The sequence below is a fragment of the Magnolia sinica genome, chromosome 5, assembly GCF_029962835.1.
Source record: "Magnolia sinica isolate HGM2019 chromosome 5, MsV1, whole genome shotgun sequence".
Lineage (NCBI taxonomy): Eukaryota > Viridiplantae > Streptophyta > Magnoliopsida > Magnoliales > Magnoliaceae > Magnolia > Magnolia sinica.
Genome location: NC_080577.1, coordinates 106,718,337 through 106,740,021, shown reverse-complemented (window position 1 = coordinate 106,740,021; position 21,685 = coordinate 106,718,337). Strand labels below are relative to the sequence as shown.

General features: G+C 37.9%; 1 protein-coding gene across 4 annotated transcripts in view; it reads left to right on the top strand.

The window, feature by feature from the left end:
• The window catches only part of LOC131246598 (E3 ubiquitin-protein ligase At3g02290-like), a 37,334-nt gene extending 17,181 nt beyond the window's left edge, over window positions 1-20,153 (top strand). The window contains exons 2-7 of one of the 4 annotated variants that reach the window (XM_058246867.1): window positions 456-510; window positions 2,549-2,641; window positions 2,739-2,912; window positions 14,073-14,511; window positions 14,833-14,942; window positions 19,836-20,153. In XM_058246867.1, the coding sequence (XP_058102850.1) occupies window positions 2,793-2,912; window positions 14,073-14,511; window positions 14,833-14,942; window positions 19,836-19,862 (696 nt within the window). In that variant the 5' untranslated portion in view covers window positions 456-510; window positions 2,549-2,641; window positions 2,739-2,792 and the 3' untranslated portion in view covers window positions 19,863-20,153. Of the gene's footprint in view, window positions 1-455; window positions 511-2,548; window positions 2,913-14,072; window positions 14,512-14,832; window positions 14,943-15,099; window positions 17,575-19,776 lie in introns of those variants that run through there. The other 3 variants (XM_058246866.1, XM_058246869.1, XM_058246868.1) reach the window with 3 other exon arrangements.
• The last annotated feature ends 1,532 nt before the right edge of the window (window positions 20,154-21,685 follow it).

The window sequence follows — 21,685 nt, the reverse complement described above, 5'->3', positions numbered from 1 at the left end:
CCTAATAAGTCATTTTAAAAGAAAAATGGTAGGTTTTCCCTTATTAATAATAAATGGGTTTTTTTTTTTTTTTTTTGGGTAGTGATTGATTGGGTGCCCATTGGCAGATCTTTAAATTCCACTAGGTGGGCTCACTTTGAGGCCTCGGCCCACCTTATGGTATTGTGATGATGAAGTGGAGTGGTGGACATCAAATGCATTTGCATTGGGAGAGTTCCACATGCTTGAAGACCCTAAGGAACTATTAGAATAGTGATGTCATTCTTTTAGTTGGATTAAGGCCAAGGTACTCAATAATGGCAATGGTGGTTATAACGACCACTGCCACTACTGTTACGACACAGGCTGTAAAACCTGTTTTAGCCCTGTGACGGGTGATTTTTTCTATAACATGTAGCGGTTCCAACTGTTACCGTTGCATAACCATTTTTTAATTTGTTATTTAAGGCTTTTAGGTGGACACCTCAGAGGAGTTCTATATGTTTCCCCATATAGTTATGGTTGCCTATGGTATGTAAATCTTGGATTTCTTGTTTAAGGTTATGATTTTCCTTCAGTTATAATCACTTTAGATTGAATGTAATTTCGTTCTTTTGTATGCTTTAGGTATTATTTTGATGCTATTAAATGTAGATAGAATTGGATGACTTTTTAGGTTCAATACTGATGGCCAATTTTTGGAGATGTTGAACATCTTGAAAGTTTAAATGCAGTTAATTTTCCTAGTTTTTTGGTGATGTTGTAAAAATTTAGTTCCCACAGTTTTTATGTGAAATTTGACAAGAAACCTGGATTTCTAGTTTTAGGTTTTGGACTTTTCACTTGTAGTAGCTGCTGTGTTGACCAGTGTTTTGAATATAGTGTACGTAGCGTAGCTATGATGCTATGTAGCGTTAGCAAATAGTGTAAATCTCCCCCGTATGTAGCATGCGGTACGTTTTAAAAAAAAACATAAATGATAGTTTTATTTTGTATCTTGTACTAAATACTCTCAACCTGTGTGATTTTAATTTCTTTTCATACTTGTGACTTGTGGTGTCAAGCAGACATTATTAATTATAGTGATTTACTTAGAAAGTTGTTGATGTGATGATGATTTGATTTGGTTTGTATATGTGGATTGGTTTTTGATAAATGATAATTAATAACTTGTTTGAACATGCTTATACTTGAAAAAATGAATAATCTTTCAGGCAGTTTTTTTTTTTTCGGGGGGGGGGGGGGGGGGTTCTTACCATTTATCATATTTTTTCCACTAAAAAGCTACTCACTATGCTACTTATGCTACGCGCTACAGAGCGCTGAATGCTATGCAACATACTACCGCTATTTAAAACACGGTTGACTAAACCATTTTAGCGTTTTAAGTTAGGTTTGAGGTGTTAGCTCCTATTAATGATGGTTGAATTGGCTGTGGGGTTGTTGTAGACTTTAGAATTGTTAGAAACAAGTTTTTTTTTTTTTTTGAAAATTAGAATTATGAGATTTTCTGGGTTCTGATTTGGAAATTTGTTTGCAAAGGAGCTTTAATTTGAAGAATTCTGGGTCTTAACTTCTATGCATTAATCTTTGAGGAGAAACACCTGGGGGGTTTTATAATTGCAATGATATCTTGGATGATTAAATAATTTGAATATGGATGAACTTGGAAGACTCTGAGGCATTCACCTGGTTTTCTCTGTTTCTGATGTTCATACATGCAAATATATGCTTATCATGTACAATGTGTATACCACTCATAGTTTTCAGATAATCTTCAAAAAAAAAAAAAAAGAAGAGAGAAGAAGATAGTTTTCAGATGACATTGAAACTGGGTTGCTATTGCTATTTGAATCTGAGGCATTCACCCGGATTTCTTTGTTTCTGATGTTCATACATGCAAATATATGCTTATCATGTACAATGCGTATACCACTGATAGTTTTCAGATAATCTTCAAAAAAAAGAAAAGAAGAAGATAGTTTTCAGATGACATTGAAACTGGGTTGATATTGCTATTTGAATCTGAGGCATTCACCAGGTTTTCTCTGTTTCTGATGTTCATACATGCAAATATATGCTTGTCATGTACAATGTGTATACCACTGATAGTTTTCAAAAAGAAAAAATGATAGTTTTCAGATGGCATCGAAACTGGGTTGCTATTGCTGTTTGAATCTGTACCAGAATAAAAACTCTAGTATCTGATTGTTAGAGAGGCTCTGTGATTATTAACCGTACCATTTACTCAGCCAAACAAGGTTTGACTTGTAGGTCTCATTTTGTTTGAATTCATTGCGCTTTTCTTTCCTTTTAATGAAAGCATCCATGTTGACTTTTTTGTTTTCTTTTAATTCAAGAACCATGGTTATATGGCAAATTTCCTTCTCCCAAAGGAATGCATTTCCAGCCTGATTTCCAAGGTCAATTAGAAAATATTGTAGTATTTCCACTTCTGTCATTTGTGATGAGTTCTTTGCAGTGAATTTCTGAGAGTGCGAATTAGTTGTTTCTGTTTCTGATTTTTTTCTTCGTCTGCTTCCTATGTGGTTTTGTTTTATGTTGACAGTGACAAGAAGATAACGGACAGATCGGATTCTCAGGATACTTGGGAGAATTGGCAGCATTTTTTTTTTTTTCCTTCTGATGGTGTGATCAATAGGTTGTGTGTCTGCCTGTCAGTTAGTGGGAGGTATTTAAAGGATTTTCTTGTTTACAAATCTACCACAATGCAGCGATTGGTTTCACTGTCTTTTCAGACCTACTGAGAGGAACCCTTCATTAATTGCCCGTGTTGTTTGGGAGGCGTAATCATGGGTTCTTTTTGTTGCTGTCCGTGCGGCGAGGAGTTTGAAGATTATGCTTCTCCAAGCAATCCCATATATAGACACTGCATATGCCTAAGATACTTCATACATCAGCTATTTAGTGGGGTATGCATTGTGAAGATTTCACATTATATACTTTGCAATATCCACGAAGAATCCCATACGAAATGCTTTGATTTAGTTGATGTGTTTTTATTGATATTTGTTTTCACCCAGATGTTCTATTTAGCTTATGTTTTGTGCAGCTCAGAGCCCTTGTTACCTTGCTGAACCTTAATTTTACTGATCTAATTGTTTACGATGTATGGTATAATTCAAACACTTGCATTAGTCTACATTTATTTTGTTTGCGTTGTTTACCTTTACTGGCATTTTGAGGATATTCCAATCTCTAATAGAATTGAGGATGATACTGATGTAATAAACACAACCTACTTCATAAAATCCAATGTTTACCCCTGTAGGAAAGCTATTGGTTCCATTAATACTTCTGACTTCTGTGTCAATAGTTTCTTCCCTTCAAACAGTTCAAAGCCTCAGATTAAAGTCTGGGGGATGGTTGTTAGTAGTTGAAACTAGCCTCTTTCATAAATGTTTGGCACTGGGTTTGATCTGTCGATCATCCAAATCCTTTTCATGTGCTTTTGGCTTGATATGGTTGCCCACCATATATATTTTGTCCGCATGGAATTGCAACAAAGCACAATGGTAGCATGCATTTTAGCTATTTATTTTATATTTTTATGTTGAAGATAACCTTTGCACCATTGAATTGATGGTCACTCATGACATTGTCTTTGACATGAATAATTTTCTATACTGAATGGAAGTTGTTCCTTCAGTTAGATTAAGAAGGAGAAAGGGCCTAGAAAGTAGTGATGCCGGTAGCCTCGTCTTATTATCACCAGGGCTGTCATTATGTATGTGAAAGTAGAAAAATACTCTCCAAGCTCAAGTCATTGCATAAACTAATGCCCATATGCTTAAACTCCATGCTAGAACATCACATTAAGGACTAAAAAAAAGGAGAGTAATAGCATGAAACAATATAAACTATAATCTCTATTTGAAGTGGGCCACACGTTCTCATCACCATTCCTCATGGTCTGTCAACACTCCCCCTCAAGTTGGAGCATATGTATCATGTATACCCAGCTTGATGGCGAGATGATCCAAAAGAGTGTGACTAACAGCCCAACACACCCTAAGAATTGACGAATGGCATGTAAATTTCATTTCTCGCAACTTCTTCTCTGATGAAGTGACAATCAACTTCAATGTGCTTGGCTTTCTTGTGTAAACTAGATTATTGGCAATATAAGAAGCTACTTGATTATCACAATATAGCCTCATGGAAATATCAACCATAGACTTTCTCACTCTTCAACCAAACAAGCTCAGGGTTTATATCAGCCATTGCCTTATACTTTGTCTCTGTACTTGAAGCCATTGCCCCATACTTTGCCTTTGTACTTGAAAAAGTGATCAACTTTGCTTCTTACTACTCCATGCAACCAAGTTACCTCCTACAAAAATACAATAGCCCGTAGTAGATCTTTTGTCAGATGGAGAATTGGCTCAGTCTGCATCTGAATACTCTTCTACTTGAAGGTAACCATTGCGCTTATATAGAATACCACGACCAAGAGGCTCCGTTTAAGCATTTGAGTACAAGAAACAAGGCATCCATACGAGGAAATGAGGAGCTTGCATAAATTGGCTGACCATACTCGCAAGAAATGTCATATCAGGTCAAGTGATGGTTTAAGTAAATCAATTTTCCAATGGGTTAGTGACATATTTCTGGACCATCAATTAACTCTCCTTGGTCCACACTAAGCTTTTGATTTGGGTCCATCGGAGTTTCGACTATTTTGGCTTCCAGAAGACTAGTCTCTCCTAGTGTTTTAAATAGTGTGTAGCGTATAGCATAGTGTTGGGTCTTCTGTAGCATCTAACATAAGCTACACCATGCTCCTATTTTTTTTTAATTTTTTTAATTTTTTAAAAATAAAATAATAGAAAAATATGATAAAGAATAAAAATAATTATAAAAACAATAAAAAGAAAGAAAAGAGGCATAAGAAAAAATATTTCATTTTTCAAGTACGTTCAAAACAAGTTATATAAAATCCAAATCAATCACATCTACAAGTTTCTAAGAAAATTATGTTAGTTAATATCTAAACCAAGGTATCCCATACCAACAAAGAAATTCTTAAAACAAAAAAATTAAAATACTAACAAAACAGTAAAAGCAATCTCAAGTTTTAAAACCTTGCTTGGAATTGGCTTCCCAAAGAGGAAAAAAGGGAAAAGTATACTATAAATCAATCATTTAATCAATCAAAATAAAATAAAAAATAATTATTTTTTTGAAAGCTAATAAAAATGAAATTGAGATTAAGAGTTAGAAACTTTCCTATATTTGTCTTTAAATCAATCGAAAAGTGAAAGTCTTAATCTCCATAATCGTACGTATGTGAAATGGGGAAATCTTGATTTCTCCTTTGTTAGGGCCATAATGTCCATGAAATTTTAGATAGAGAAGTCTCTCGCTGGGCCTATCAAACTCGTGAATTTTCTTTTTAACCGGTAGTATGGATAGTGAAAATCAAATCAATGAGATTTTTAGGGTTGGAGGGGTACTTGCGTTGCAACTGTAGGGCTTTGAAAACCTTCTCTTGAAACGATTAATTTTTATTAAGGGGAGCATTTTTGTGAGTTTTACACTATTTAAAATTGTTATGAGTCTCTAGCCGTGCACTTGCATGCTTAGTTATGATTATGCAATGGGTGTGATTATAGAGACATGCCCCATCCACAATAGGACCCACATTTTGGATTGTATAAATTGATGTATTGTGCCATCTGTGTAACGAGATGATTCACCACCATTTTTGGAATATGTGCTAAACTAACAGGGAAGAAAATAAGTGTTTTCACCTAGCGTACATTACATGCATTGTAGCACACACTACTAGGGACCTACGCTATTTCCATACGCTATGTAGTGTTTTAGCTACTCTACACATGACTCAATAATGCTACTTAAAACATTGGTCTTGGCCGATAAATCTATCACATTTTTCATTGTGAGAAATTAGTGCCCACCTTAGATCTTGCTGCTTAAACACCTAAAAAGTATTAAAGATAGCTAAATCTTTTATGTAGAAGTGCTATTGTAAAAATGTCTTCAATTTATCAATACCCGAACTGCCATTACTAGTGACAATGTTATCATCCACATACACTACCAACACAATAACATATGCTTCACTTCTCCTCATAAAGACAAAGTGGTTAGCTTGACTCCAGTTCATCTCATATCCAAACACCAATTTACTGAATTGTCAAACCAACCTCTTAGGGCCTGTTTGGGCAAACGGCTTACGGTGTATTGAGGTGTATAGAATTACCATGTTAGGTGCATTTAATGCCGTCAGTGGATGGTCGGGTGGTTTGGGTGTAGACGCCAATCCCATACTCAGCATCGGTTCTGTTTGGGTGTTGTGGTATTGCAACCATCTCACTAACTAATGCTGTTTGGAAAACCCAGGAATTGCTTCCAGCAACCATCCCGATCAATGGTGCCGATAACTCAGCAGCTGACCCACCCAAAACACCTGAAGTAGAAGAGGAGGACGAAAAGGAAAGTGATGGCGGTGATGATGGCAACGAAGACAAGGGAGTTGAGGACAGCGCTGACGAACTTGCTCCAATCAGAGTCTGAGGAGTTTTCATTGTAGGCAATGGTAGCAATGGTGGTGAGAGATGAGGGAGAAGAAGAAGAAGAAGAAGAGGTATTGAGAATGGTGACAAGGAGGACGACAAGGAGCATGCATGTAGAGTCAGGAGCTATGATTCTGATGATTTCTTCACTTAGAGATTCAAGGATGGTGGTGGGGTTTTGAGATTGGGACGTTGAAATGGTCGGGTTCTGAGATTGGGCTATTGAAATGGTGGGGTTTTGAGATTCGGCCATTGAAAGGGTGGGATGGGCTGTCCAACCCTTTCTTTTGGAATTTGGGGCTCTCTCTCTCTCTCTCTCTCTCTCTCTCTCTCTCCCGGGTGTGGAAATGGCTGATTTTCTTCCGTTCGACTGGGGCTTGAGATTGGAAGTAGAGGACGCTCGAGTGATGTAAGACACGCTCGAACCACATGTGTCTCACATGTACGGAGAGACCACGGAAGAAGAGCTACGCCTCACTTTTTTACTTTGACCATCCAAGGAGGGATTTCGCAATCCCTCCGTATCTCCAGCTAATACAGCAAAGGACGAATGACTTCCTGCAGACGACGCCGCCCAAACAGGCAGAGGGGTAGGGTAGGACGGATTTGACAATCCTATCCCACCTAATCCCCTTTAATACACCGAAAGCCGTTTGCCCAAACAGGCCCTTAGAGATTGTTTTAGACTATAAATGATGTTCTTAAGATGTCACACTTTGTCTAACTCCCCCAAGCAATAAAGCCAAGGGGTTGCTCATATAGACTTCTTTAGTAAGGTCCCAATGAAGAAACACGTTCTGCCATGGCTCGTTTCCTTACATCATGACCGGGAGCTTCCTGGAGAGAATGAGGCTCAGACGCAGACAACAATGATAAAATAAATTTGCGAAAAGAAGGAGATAAACTAGCATAGGAAACAAAATTAGAAATATGATATTGAGTGCAAGAACATATACCCTCGCGAAGAGTGACAAATTTGTTATCTTTATTAGATCCTAAGGAAGGAGATTCGGGAGGATGATAATTTTTAGACAGAGACAAAGGATTGGCGGAACTTCATTACCACGCTTAGGACGTCTAGAGTAGACTTGCAATGGCAGAACTAAACGTTCACAAACATCTCCCAATGTAAGTTCTGTGTCAGGTATGATGGGAAGAGTTGTAGACATTTCTACAAACTGCAATGACTTACAATCTTAAAAAAAAATAAGGAGTGCTTTTAAAGAATGTGACAAACTAAAACATAACGTTTGTAAGAGCATGCGTATCCTCGTTGGATATGCAAATATTCAAGAAAGATACACTTGATATAACCTTTGGTTCCAACTTGTCAAGAACATATTCTACCTGATGTACGAAATACACACACCTAAATACCTAAGGAGAAAACCCTGTGAACATGTCCCAAACACGTCCCTGCACATATAATATTGAGATGGAATGAGCGACTTGTCGGATTCTTATTAAACATGATGTCCTAGTAAGCTTTACATTGAGATGTTGGGCCCTTCAGCCTTGAAATATAATTGAGCGACTTGTCAGATTCTTATTAAACATGATGTCCTAGTAAGCTTTACGTTGAGATTCTTATTAAACATCAATAATGACATTTTGATTCCAGTGGTGTGGCCCAACATGTTAGATTCTTATTAAACATCAATAATTGAGATGGAATGAGCGACTTGTCAGATTCTTATTAAACATGATGTCCTAGTAAGCTTTACGTTGAGATTCTTATTAAACATCAATAATGACATTAAAAAATCTGACATCCTGTTTATAATATTGAGATGGAATGAGCGACTTGTCAGATTCGTAATTACGTCAGTGAAAATGGACAGAGATGTCCCAAACTGTTGTTTAAGAACATATTCTACCTGCTGTAGCACAAGAATACTAGGACTTTATATAGGAAAAGGTCATTTACTGTCCAAAACAGACGAAGTCATTCAATTTATTGAATGGCATGCAATTAAAATTGCATCACTTCAAAGTATTTTTGGAACCTTCATGTTAAACAACAAAGTTCGAGATGCAAGGAAAGGAAAGAAGGTGGAGCAGGGGTGAAAGACCTCAGAAGAATGAACTTAGCTCTCTTAGGTAAGTGGATCTGGAGGTTGGGACAGAAAACTGAGCTTTGTGGAATAATTTAGTCAAAAGTAAGTATGGTTGTTCAGATGGGGGCTGGTGGACAAAGGAGTCGTCGATGTGCTTTCAATTAAGAAGGAAACCCTAAAAGGTATTGGGGTTGCTATAGAAGATGGAAAAAGAGCCTGATTCTGGGAAGATGTGTGGATGGGAGTAACTACCCTCAAAGAAGAATTTCCAAGCTCGTTTCGTTTAGCTCCAAATCAATCCATCAAAGCTGCAGACTGCTATACTGTAGTGGGGGAGGTAATTGTTTGGAATATTATGTACAGAAGAGATCTCCAGGACTGGGAGATTGAAGATTATATGACTCTTCTCACTCGAATAAATTCTCTCAAACCGGTCCAGAATAGTGAAGATTCTCTTCTATGGAAATTGGGCAAATCCAGTTTTTCTGTCAAATCCTTGTACATCTTTATTGGTAGCGAATCCTCCGCCGATTCTGAGATTTTGAGAGAACAAGTGTGGAAATCTAATGTTCCTCCAAAGATAGCGGCCTTCGGATGGCTTGTTGGAAAGAAAAAAGTCCTGACAATCGACAACTTGAGAAAAGGGGGCATGATAATCACAAATGTTTGCCTTTGTTGTAAGGCAAATGAAGAATCAGTAGACCATCTGTTCTTTCACTGTCCTCTTGTTAATCAAATCTGGCCAGTGATCTTATCCCTCTTTGGAATGTACTGGTCCTTTCTGGATTCCACAGGCCGGCTGCTCAATGCATGGCGGGGTGCTACTTTAGGCAATCAAAGAAAGGAGATTTGGAAGATGGCCCTCCTAGCCGTATGGTGGTCTATGCGGGAAGAGAGAAATGGGAAATGTTTCAGGGATACCTCTAACTTCGTGGAGTGCCTAGTTCAAAGGGTGAAATATCTGATTGTAGAATGGGCTTCTAATGTTGGATCCCTGAAGGGTTGCAATTTATATTTTCTTGGTGAATAATTGGCCCGCTATCTCAGTGGGCTGATTATCCCTTTTTCTGTAATCCTTTCTCTTATATAATAGAAATCGTTGCCTTTCAAAAAAAACAGAAAAAAAAAACACAACAAAGTTCGAGCAACCTCAATAAAGTGTCGACTCTTACATTCAACGATGCCATTTTGTTGTGTTGTGTGCGCAGAGTAGGTTTGTGAATAATCCCATCAGATGAGTGATGAATTAAATTCATGAGTTTCATATTTCGTAGCATTATCTGAATAGAAAATACACCTAGCATTGAATTGTGTTTGCACTTCCATATGAAAATTTTTAAAAGCAAGAAAATACTTTAGAGCGATCTTTTATTAAATATAATCAAGTCATGTGATAATAGTCATTCACAAAATAATAAGGTACTTAAAAGTCAAATAAACTAGTAGTATCAACTGGAACCCGTACATCATATGATCTAATAAAGAGAAATGACTATCACTTAGCAGAAACGAGACTTAAATGATGCTTGCTTAATTCACAAGCTTCACATTCTAACTCGAACATCTAAGATAATGATGTCACGAGACTCTTTAAACTACTTAATCAATGGTGACCAAGCCTGCATTGCCACTGATAAGGTGAGACAACTGTTCGCATTGCATCTCCAATTGTTCAATTGTCAATCAGTCGCTTCATTTCCATCAATTGTCTTCCCCGTCTTTAGATCTTGAAATTCACAATAGGAGGGATGGAATGTAACAAAATAGTTGTAAGGATTTAATTAGCTTACTGATAACTGGTGTTTTAAATAACATTGTAGCATAGCGTAACATAGTTAAAATGCTACATAGCATATGCAAATAGTGCAAGTCCCCTGTAGCATTCGCTATAGGGCACGAAGTGTAGTGTGTAATGTATGTAGCGTACGTTATGTGAAATCACTGTTTTTGTTTTATTATTTTTTCTTCCCTGTTAGTTCAACACATGTTTGAAGACGGTGGTGACTCATCCTCATCACACTTGACACCACAATACATCAATCTAGATATGGGCATGCACATCGCACAATCGTAATCATCTATATATGGGCATGCAAGTGTACTACTATAGAGTCATTACAATTTCAAATGGTGTAAGATTCATAATAAATGCTCCTTCGAAAGAGGGTTTTGAAAGCCCTACAATTCCAATGCAAATACCCCATTGACCACAAAAATTCCGTGGATTCGATTATCCTTATCCACACTACCTTTCGAAAAGAGACTTTAGGAGTTTGATTGGCCTTGTGAGGATCCTTTGGCTAAAATTTCATAGGCATTGGGACCCCAAACAAAGGAGAAATTAAGATCCCCTCATTTCACGTTTGTTTGGCTGTGGAGGTTGATATTTTCTATTTTTGATTGATTTAAAGATAAATAGAGGTATGTTTCTAACTATTAATTTTAACTGATTTTTTTTTATTATTTTAATTGATTTACAATATATTTTGACATTTCTTCTTCTTCTTCTTCTTCTTCTTTTTTTTTCCTTCTTGGGAATTGTATTTCATGCAATGTTGTAGAACTTGAGACTATGTTTTTATTGTTTTATTGGTGTTTGATACTTTTATTTAGACATTAACTAAGGTAATTTTTTTAGAAACTTGTTGATATTATTGATTCAGTTTGCATATTACTTGTTTTGAATGCGCTTTTACTTGAAAAATGAAATACCTTTTCCTATGCCTTTTTTCTTCTTCTTCTTCTTTTTTTTTTTTTGGTTATTGATCATGTTTTCTAGGGATTTTTACTGCAAAACTCCTCACAAATTAGGATTTTACCAAATAATGCCTCTACGAACCGAAATGTCAGTTAGTGCTTTTTCAGTGGTGAAATTACCATAATGCCCACAGTGCACTTTTCTTTAGAAACTGGCTAAGTGGAGAATTGTGGGGGCCTAAATGATGTTTTTATGATATCCAACCCGTGCAATAGATGTAATCTGCCTTGATGTTCAGAAGAATAAAAAATTTGGTAAATCTAAATATAAGGTGAGTGACACCATAAAAATGATATACACCACTTAAAAACATCAAAATGGACTTGCAACCCATCTGGTGATTCATTTAGAAAGATTTTTGGCCCATGTGATTATTATGGTTGGGTGCATATGTTTGATAGGCTGGATGTCATACACAAATTTCCTTACTTTATTACTGTCAAAAGAAAAAGAAAATATGAGGGTATTTTGGTAATTTCCCTTCTAAAAAAAAAGCACCCAAGTATTTTGATTTGTGAAGGAATCCTTTGGCAAATTTTGGGATTTCTGAGGATTTTTCCAATAAAAATCCCTATTTCTATTATTTTAATTAAAAATAGAAGTATCATGTAGCTTATGCTACACGCATTAGAGGGCTGAACGCTACACTATATGCTGCATGCTATTTAAAATATTGCTGACAACAGGCTCAAAGGAAATTTAGGAATATATAACACTGATGTTAATCGAAGAGATGTTGTAAGATAAGTAGTACCCAACTCGGACACACTGGCTGAGGTCTTATCAGCTAATGCTACAGAGGAAATGAGAGTAAATGTATCTAACTGAACTGGTATTAATGAAAGAGATGTTGTAGGACAAGTAGTACCCAACCTGGACACACTGGTTAAGGTACCATCGGCTAATGTTACAGAGGTATTTAAGTAGACGTATGATGTATCTAACCGAGAGAAAATATTAAGCTTACTAGACATGCGGTCTTAAGTTCTAGAATCAATAACCCAAGTAACATTTTAGAGAAAGCGAGGCATATCATACTTAATGGAGCAAGAGTAGCAGTGGAGGAGACATGATTGGAATGATCTTTTAGCGATTTTGCATACTCATCCTTGGACAACGTAATTGTATCACTTGTTGTACTTGGTTTGGAATGAGCTGAGATGGGGCTTGAGTTGCTTGACTGCATAACCCTAGGAGATCAAACTTAATTTGCCCAAGCTAGGTTGCCAATGCGGTCCCATCATGTATCAACTGTTTGTTTAGAAAGCCCACAGTGATAACACTGCTGATTTCCATGACCACAACAACGATCGTCACCAATCTCTATAGCACCCCCCCACCCCCATTCTTTACCCCCAAATTGTCCACCACGACTACAATCACTATGACTTCTCCATCTCCACTACCAGAGGAAGAAATAAATGCCGATCGATCAGATGAAGATGAACTTGGTGTTATTATACTAACTGCAAACTGAACACGAGCAAATGCCTATGTAGTACATGGAGCTTCACTACTTTTACGAATTTGAGTTGGCATTCTAACTCAAGACAGATTAGAGAGGAATTTAGCGACACGGAATTCTTCCTCTGCCATGTCATGGTCTGATCATTGGTCGACAGGGGCTGGTATATATTAAGTTCTTTCTACATACCCTGCAACGCTGAATAATACTTACACTCTTAGGCACTGTGCAAAGCAGCTCGTATATATGAGTTAAATTCTTCTCACTTGAACACATCTCCTTCAAAATTTCCCAAACTTTGTTTATCAATTATTAAAAGACAACATTTGCACTAATATACAGTTCTATGTTATTCCATAACAGTGCTCTAATCCAAGCATCTTCTTATATCCAATCTTTATAATCTTTTGACGTTTCGTCAGGCTTAAGGGATGTCATATACTTTAATTTTCTTCTTCCTGTAAGAAATACTTCTACAAATGTGGCCTATTGCAAATAATTCACACTTGTAATTTGAAGATTCATCAACTTGGATGCAAGCAAAAGCTACTCTTAGCATTGTTCTTGACATTCATATTTAAGCAAAAGAAGAGATGAAACACGCAGAAGAACTTGAATTCACCAAATGCTTGCTTTAAAAGAGTATAGATCAATGATTGCTACCATACACATACAGACCGATTGATGACAAATACGAAGAACCTTACTTCCACTCATGATCTCTTCATCTTTACTTCCAGCGATTCATCTTTAACTCTGACCATAGATGCACAATGGCTTACTCTAAACCATAAAAAACACACTCACGAGGCACAACTGCACAACCCATCATATGGTGGTTGAACAATAAACGAAGGATATTTGCATAGATCAGCTCCCAAATGGCTTGGGATTTCACATTGGGGGGGAGGGGGGGAGTGAAAGAAAAGACGAAGGAATGCAGTACTGGATCTTTTAGTGCTTTGATACCATGTTCATTGAGTTAGATGAGAGAGAGAGAGAGAGAGAGAGAGAGAGAGAGAGAGAGAGGGAGGGCCTAGAAGGTGGTAATAGAACTACATCTCTGAATGAAGTTGGGCCACAATGATCATCACCATCCACCACGGTCCGTCAGCAAAAGTGCTAAAACTTTTGGCTCTCTAGGTTATAAGCCCATGCTAACATTAATGCCATGAACTGCCAGTGATTCTATCAATTTTCTTATTTCAATATTCAAGATGACGTTTTCTCTTATTTTTATATTTTCTTTGCAGTACACTGCAGTATTTCAGAGACTAGAAGGGCGGACAGTTGCCTCACCAATTCAAGGGGCTAACCCTTTGGCGTCAACTGGATCGGGCACAGCTTTATCTGACAGTTCCTTATCTGATGCATACCACTCTGTTCCCAGACCTGCACCTTACGAATCCGATCCAAGGTATTCTCGTTTACAGCGCGACGGATTGGTCTCAAGACGCGAAAAGTCTCTGAGCCATTTTCAAGAAGAGTCACAGCCACTTAGAAGAAACAGTAGTAGCTCTGGTGTAGAACATTTGGGTGTGGGTAAGAAACGGAATGGACTAGAGTTTGAAGGGGAATCTAAAGCTGGCCGTGCAGAATCCTCCGAGAAGACTTTATCTGCTAAAGCATCACAAGGAGTAGCTTATATACTATCTTCTGAAGATGAAGATGTCTGCCCTACATGTCTCGATGGTGATTTCTTTTACTCATCTAAATAATTTTTACTAGTATTTGTGGAGTATGCCTTGTGCGTGCAACGGAACTTGCCTCAACAGCATGCAAATGTTCTTTTATTATTCTGGTGGATACCCTTGCAATTCCACCGTCTTGGAATGTTCTCCCGTACCTTTGGGCTGGTCACTGGCTATTTGTAGATGTGGAAAGAATGATTTCACGATCTCATTTCATGCGTTTAACAGCGCATGTGTAATGCCTGACATTGCATTCTGAAGACTGAAAGATTTGATCCTTATTTATTTTCTTTGATTCTTGATTGATGCTTTCTTTGTGCAGAATATACTCCAGAAAACCCAAAGATAATGACACGATGCTCTCATCATTTTCACCTCAGCTGTATATATGAGTGGATGGAAAGAAGTGAAAGCTGTCCACTTTGTGGCAAGGTACCTACTACTATGTATTATCGATTTCACTTTTTCGAGTTTAAATATCTAAAATTTCAATTACAGTTGAAAGAAAAAAGAACTTTTAAGATCTCCAAAAAAAAGGAAAAAAAAAAAAGAAGAAAAAAAGAAGAGTTTTAAGCTTCTTTTTTTTCAGGACATCAACAGGATTTTGTAAGTGAATAGGCTCTGTGACCACTTGATGTATATTGACCACTTGATGTATATAGGTAAATTATCTCCATCACTAATTTTTTTGAGGTAAGTTGTTATTGAATGCCTTTTCTGTCTCAAAGGCCTTTTTCCTAGAAAGATGTCCCAGATTTTATCGAGTCCTTCGTTTTTTTATGTAGGTCGATCTAGGTTTGTTAGGACCCAATCAATTGCCACTTGATTCAAGCATTATAGGACAGTCCACACTTCGAAAGATGAAGTATTTGTGAAGCATCTAATGAACTAAGCCTTCAAAGTAAAAATTCAACAACTATTCGGCAAGTGGGGATCAATATCCAGCAGTTAGAAATGATTTGCAGCAAATAGCTGGAATTTTCCAGCGAGTTGGAAATGATCTCAGCACTAAAGAAAAAGTTCCAGCAGTCAATGTAAGATTCCAGTAATCAGAGAAGCTGTTCAACACATACAAGATGCACTTGCAAGCACTAACAAGAGAAGAAACCTCAACTTAAGAAAATGAATGTTTACAAGCCCCAAAATTCCAATTCCGTACATTTATCTTGAAAGGAAAATAAAATTAAAAAAATCAGCTATTGTTCGTCCGGTGTCTCCAAAGACTTAACACGAGAACTATTTACATTACTGATAATGCAAGGACCTAAACTAAATTTCAGCCCTTGATTTAAAACTAATCTCAGTCATTTATACTACCTATTCTAGAATTCCTAATGAAAGGAACAATAAGCCTTACAGAAGTCCCTAAGACATACATGGCGGCCCACAAGTGGACCAAGAAAGGATTGAAAAGTTGTCCCGTATTGGCTGATATGGGCGTTTCTAGACGACATCTTCTTGCCCAGCGACAGGATACAGGCTTGTGTCAGTCCTGATATGCTCCTGCATGTCACCTATTAGAGGCTACTGTTCAATTATTTTCACTTTTTTCTTGTGAGTTTCATGTAGTTTCTTCTTTTCAAGCATATAGGAAGGCTAGGACTCACTTTCGGTACATCTCTGCCTATTTTAGAGATGACAACACAAGTGTTGTGTGTGATTTGATGAATTGAAGCAGAAGAACTAATTAATGTGATTTTTGGTTAAAATGTGTAACTAAATGCGTTATAGCAAGAATTGACAATCAACTAATGAATCTCTCATCACTGAATGCTTTACCGTTAAATTTAGACGTAAAATACTAAAGACTCAGATTTCACCAGGTCAGGCAAACAAACAGAGAAATTCTTACTCAAGAATGGTCCAATGTACATGTCAAAAACAGGAATAGATGACCAATGCTCATGTTTTAATGTTGTTTCCTAATATGTTCGCTTTTTTTTTTTTTTGGTGAAAAAGAACATACTGATATGTTCTAATATGGTCCGGTTAGCCAGTTATGGTACTGTTTTTCAGCCTGGCCAATACACCCTCCAATACCAATATTCAGAACATTTCTGATACCGATTTGGAACCTTGACTGAGGGAAGTGTTTAGAAGTCCTCTAAAAAGTAGTCACTCAGCCCCAGCCTAAAACTAGGCTTCACCTTCCAGGCAACTGAAAATGAAGTCTACACGAATTTTGGACTCCTATTTACCCCACTCACTTGTACATATATTCCACCATATGAAGCCTTTTGAGACAAGGCAAAGGTCACTTCATCAAGCTGCTGACACCAGCATGATGACTTTTGGCACCCGAGTTGCGCGCCACCTTTCTAGCATGATTTCATCACTTCTTTTGGCCCTCAAAATTGCTTGTACACTTCTTCTTGCGTGCAACCTTCTCTCCTTGTCATTCTCCTCATTCTTCTTCTTCTTTGAATTTGCATCCGGTCTTTGAAAGCAAGTTTGTTGTTCATGACTGATAACATTTCTTTATATTAATTTGCCATTAGAATATGACACTTGCCATCGTTTGCCCTTCATCAACTGGAATTGATTTAGAAAAAATCAGCTTTTTTATGTGCATTTGCTTCACTTGTTAATATTCTAATAATTTATACTGTTGGACTCGATGGTGTTATGCTAGTTGTGTTGTACCACTTGTAACTAGTTATTCATTATAGGTCCTTCCAATTCTTTGAGAAGTATTCCAAAATCACCAATTTTGATATCTTGGGTTGATAATTCATGAGAGGAGAGATTGAGAAGGATGTTACTCACAGTAACCAAGTTGGATGGAAAAAGTGGAGATGGCCTCTGTGGTTTTATGTGATCACTGTGTATGGATCAAATTTAAGGGGAAATTTCATTGCATAACTATAAGACGAGCTATGTTTTATATGACAGAATGTTGGGCAGTTCAACAACATGTTCATGACGATGTTCAGATGGATGAGTGACAAGATGAGGAATGATGGAATTAGAATGAATGTGTTCAAGGGAACTTAGGTGTAGCACCAATATAATAAGATGAGCGAAAGTGGGGAAAATAAAAAAAGAAAAAAAGAAATGAGGGAAAGTAGTCTTGGATGTAGGGGTGTACATGAACCGAGCTAGCTCGGTTAGCTCGCTCGACTCGACTCGAAAAAGCTTGATTCGACTCAGTTCAAAGCTGACTTCGAGCCGAGTCGAGCTGATTTTTTGAGCTCGAAAATGAGTTCGAGCAGGCTCCAGCTTGACTCGACTTGGATCGAATCCAGCTCAAATCCAACTCGGATCGAACTAGTTCGGTAACTCAGTTACTTTGCAATTGATGTTGCTCACCAACCGTTTGATAAAATGACTCAACGAAATGTGGCTGGTGGCAAGGAAGGTTTGTACATGAAACAAATACCTTTTTTCTCTTTGTTTTTTTGTTTTTTATGTTTTTATGTTACTTAGAAGGTGTTTGAGAAAATACCTGTAAAATCATTGCCTCTGTTTGTAAAACAGTGGGTTTTTGAAGTTGCAGTTCAGGCGTTTGTGGAAATGCGTCAATGGTGAACTCGGCTTGAACTCGGCCCGAGCTGCTGACCGAACCGAGCCGAGTTGAGCTCGAGCTGAGGTTAGCCACTGTTCGAGCCAAGCTGAGCTGAGGCCAGCTCGACTCGGTTCGACTCGATGTACTCCCCTACTTAGATGGTTTGGCCATGCGCAATGGAGACCAAGAACTGTGGCGGTCAGAAAGAGTGAGTTGATTCAAATTGAAGGCTTTAAAAGGGCAAGGGAAAGGTAGTAAGAAAAGACTTGATGACCTATGGTTGAATTGAGGGTATCCTCAATAGAATGGCACTGTGCCGGCCATGTGCAATGGAAATCTAGAATTTTGGCAGTCGAAAGGAGTGAGTTAATTCAAATTGAAGGCTATAAAAAGGGAAGGCGGAAGGATCAAAAGGACATGCATTGAGGTGGTAAGAAAAGACTTGATGACCTATGGTTTAACTGAGGATATAGTGGAATCTTGGAGCAGGATTCGTGTTGCTGGCCTAAGTAGTTGGGTGATAATGATGATGGCGACTTGATGGTAAGGGGAAGGGTAAGGCCCAAAAAAACATCTGTTGGACTCGATAGAGTGGAAAGGGGAAACAAGATTTGTGTAGTGGACCCGAAGTAGCTGGTATAAGGCTTAGATGATGATCATGATGATGATTTCTTGGGAAGGATGTCTCGAATTGACATGCTTTCGTTTTAGATTAAACTATACTATGGCTTCGTTCTTCCATTCTCTAGTTGATGGGACCTTTTGTGAGTCCTCGCCAGTTCCTGATTTGTTGAAGGTGATTTTATTTTATTTTATTTTATTTTTTTCTGAGGTAACTGAAAATTTACCAAAGAAAGAGCAAAAAGGGCTACAAGAAGGATGATGAGAAATCATCTAGCTAATACAAAGAAGAATCATCTCCCAGCTACCCTGAAAAGCATCTAATGGGCATCCCACAAAAGCCTTACCAGCTCCAATCCATTCAGTAGCCAACCTTTTTCATCTTAAATAAAATTGATTTGTTGCTGATAAAAAAAATCTCCTCCAATAGCAAAAATGTTGTGGACTTGCAAGTTTGCAACCCTACTGAGATTCTTGGTTAACATGTAAAGATGGGTCGCGAATGGGTACATTATGCGTCTAATGAATGTGGAATGTATCGACCACCTCCTCATCCGTTGTGGGTTTGCCCTTTAAGGAGTTGAGGGACTTTCTTGAGATCTTCGGTGCGGTTGGTCATGCTGGGGTGGTGAATAGCCTGGAATGGATGAGAAGTTGATAAAATAAAATGAAATGAAATGGAATAAAGTCTAGTGTTATCTCCCCATGGCTTATGGAAAGGAAGGAACAACCATATTTTAAAAAATTGCTCCTAGTCTAGTGACTGGTAAGGCAGCTTTCCTGAAGGCTAAGGTTAAGGCTTTCTCATGGGAGAATATCTGTTAAGGGGGAAGATATGTTAGGCTTATGCCTTGTAATTCTCCAGTTTGGTCAGAGGTGGCGGTTTGGTATCTCACCATGTTATCTCCTTTTCTTCTCTTGCGTTTCAGCCTTTTGGTTTGGTTTTAATAAAATCTGTTACTGTTCAAGAGAGAATGAGAGAGCTCCAGTTTGGTTGGAGGTTGCAGGTTGGCATCTGACCATGATACTTTTATTCTCTTTTGTGTTTCGGCCTTTTTGGTTTGGTTTTAATTAAATCGATACCATTTGAGAGCGAAAGATTGGTTGACATCTGATATCTGCATTTTATTGATCTCTCAGGCTTATGAATTTTGAAATTTTACTTTAGCTACTCTAATACCTCCGGATGCATGTGCTAGGAAATGGAATTCTGCGAAAGTCCATGAATATGCTGCTTTTGGTGTTCTACTTCGGCCTATAAATACAGATATTATACTTGAAGGGGGTACCTGTAAATAAAATTCATTGCGCCTTTGTGTGAAATAAGCTTGCGACCGAGGTACTGATTGTTCTATCCACAACCCCTAAACTTCTCTGCAACTTCTGTGCATCCATCTGTACTTAAATTGTGTTTCATGAGCCTTTTAAATGCCACCTTACTCAGGTGTAGTGAACTAAAGATCCATTCTGTTAATGGCCTGAATCCGCAATGTTGTAGAAAATGACAGTATTTGTTATGATGGCTTTGCACATTGAGCTTGTTGTTATTGTCTCATATTGCCCCAACAGACTGGTCAATCGTGGGTTCTGGGTTCTAACATCAGTGTCCGGCCTGGACTCATCACAAGCTACTGAGAGGACACACCTTACTACAATCCTCCTGTAGTATGTGTCTGACCTCTTTCTTTGAGAACTCATGCGATTTTAAAACAACCATGTTAGATCTTTTATACGACCGAGTCGTGATTGAGCTAACCCAGCCAGTGTTTGGATCACTTGGGTCTAAAATATAATTGACCATGTGATGCCATCCCCTGTGATTTTTTAAACCCTTGTTGCGTGGGTGTGGTTTGATCACATCCCTTTCCCCGTCATGTGTGGTGGGTGGGTGGGCAGCTGGGGAGAATATTTCTCCTCTATGACGCAGTAAAAGGTAAAGAAGGAGGTTTCTTCAGATTTACAACTCGGATCACTAGAAACTCCACCCCTTGGTGGTCCATATTTATCTGACCATTCAAAGGGAAATTTTGGTCATAGGACATCGAATGTTGTTGGACAGTCTTTTCAGTCTTTTTAAATTGCCAAGGCCGTATGCATAGGCTCCTGATCTGATGTCCAAATACAATATTGTAGCTAAGGGACTTTAAATTGGCTGACTTATGATAGTATCTAACAAGACAAATGGTTGATACAATATGTGAAATCAAATTTTTGCCAAAAAGAACATTAAAATGAGGAAATTGAGTGATGGGATGTGCTCTATTTGACCGTTTACTACACAAATGCTGTTGCTCAATGCTAAATCCCATTGCTCCAATGCTCGTTCCAACTGTTGTTTTAAATCTGACCACTCCAAAGTGGTGTGGATTGATTAATTGCTCAATCCAACCATTGATGCACCACCGAATTTGAAAATGGTGGTGAAAATCCCCATAGTCTAGCCTCTCTTTCGGATAAGAGTGCTTATGGGCCTGTGTCGCTGTCCTAACCTACGGCTGATCCAGTGTCTGCTCGACCTGCACAGCTGCGAGGTCAGATTTCCGGACGCGGATTGCCTACTGACGCTGTCCGTAGCCAGTAGCTACTCCTAGGGTCCAAATCTTACACTATTAACTCCAAATTTTCTTCCCAATAGCTTTTTCCTATTTTGTTTTTTCTTTAAATAGGTTATCAGCATATGAGAGATGAAGGTTTTAGATTCAAAATTGGGGGGATTAATCTCATTTATTAGCCACACCCCACTTGAGAATCAATACCAAGATCCCAGTTATCTTTACTTAGTCTACCACTTGAGCTATAGATCTATGTGTGAGATGATTGAGGTTTAAGAAGTTATATTGTTACTCTATTCCACCTGTGAAAACGTCCATTAGATTAAGTTATGCTCAGGATTTCTAGAATTGGCCGAAGAAATTCTCAGCCCTTTTGATAGCCATCCATCATTCTGGTCCATGGATCTTGTGATCTCCGAGTCAATTTCATGTGATCTATATATTACTAGAAAGCTCTTCGTGCCAAAGGGCAACGTAGATTAAACTTAGAATTCTTT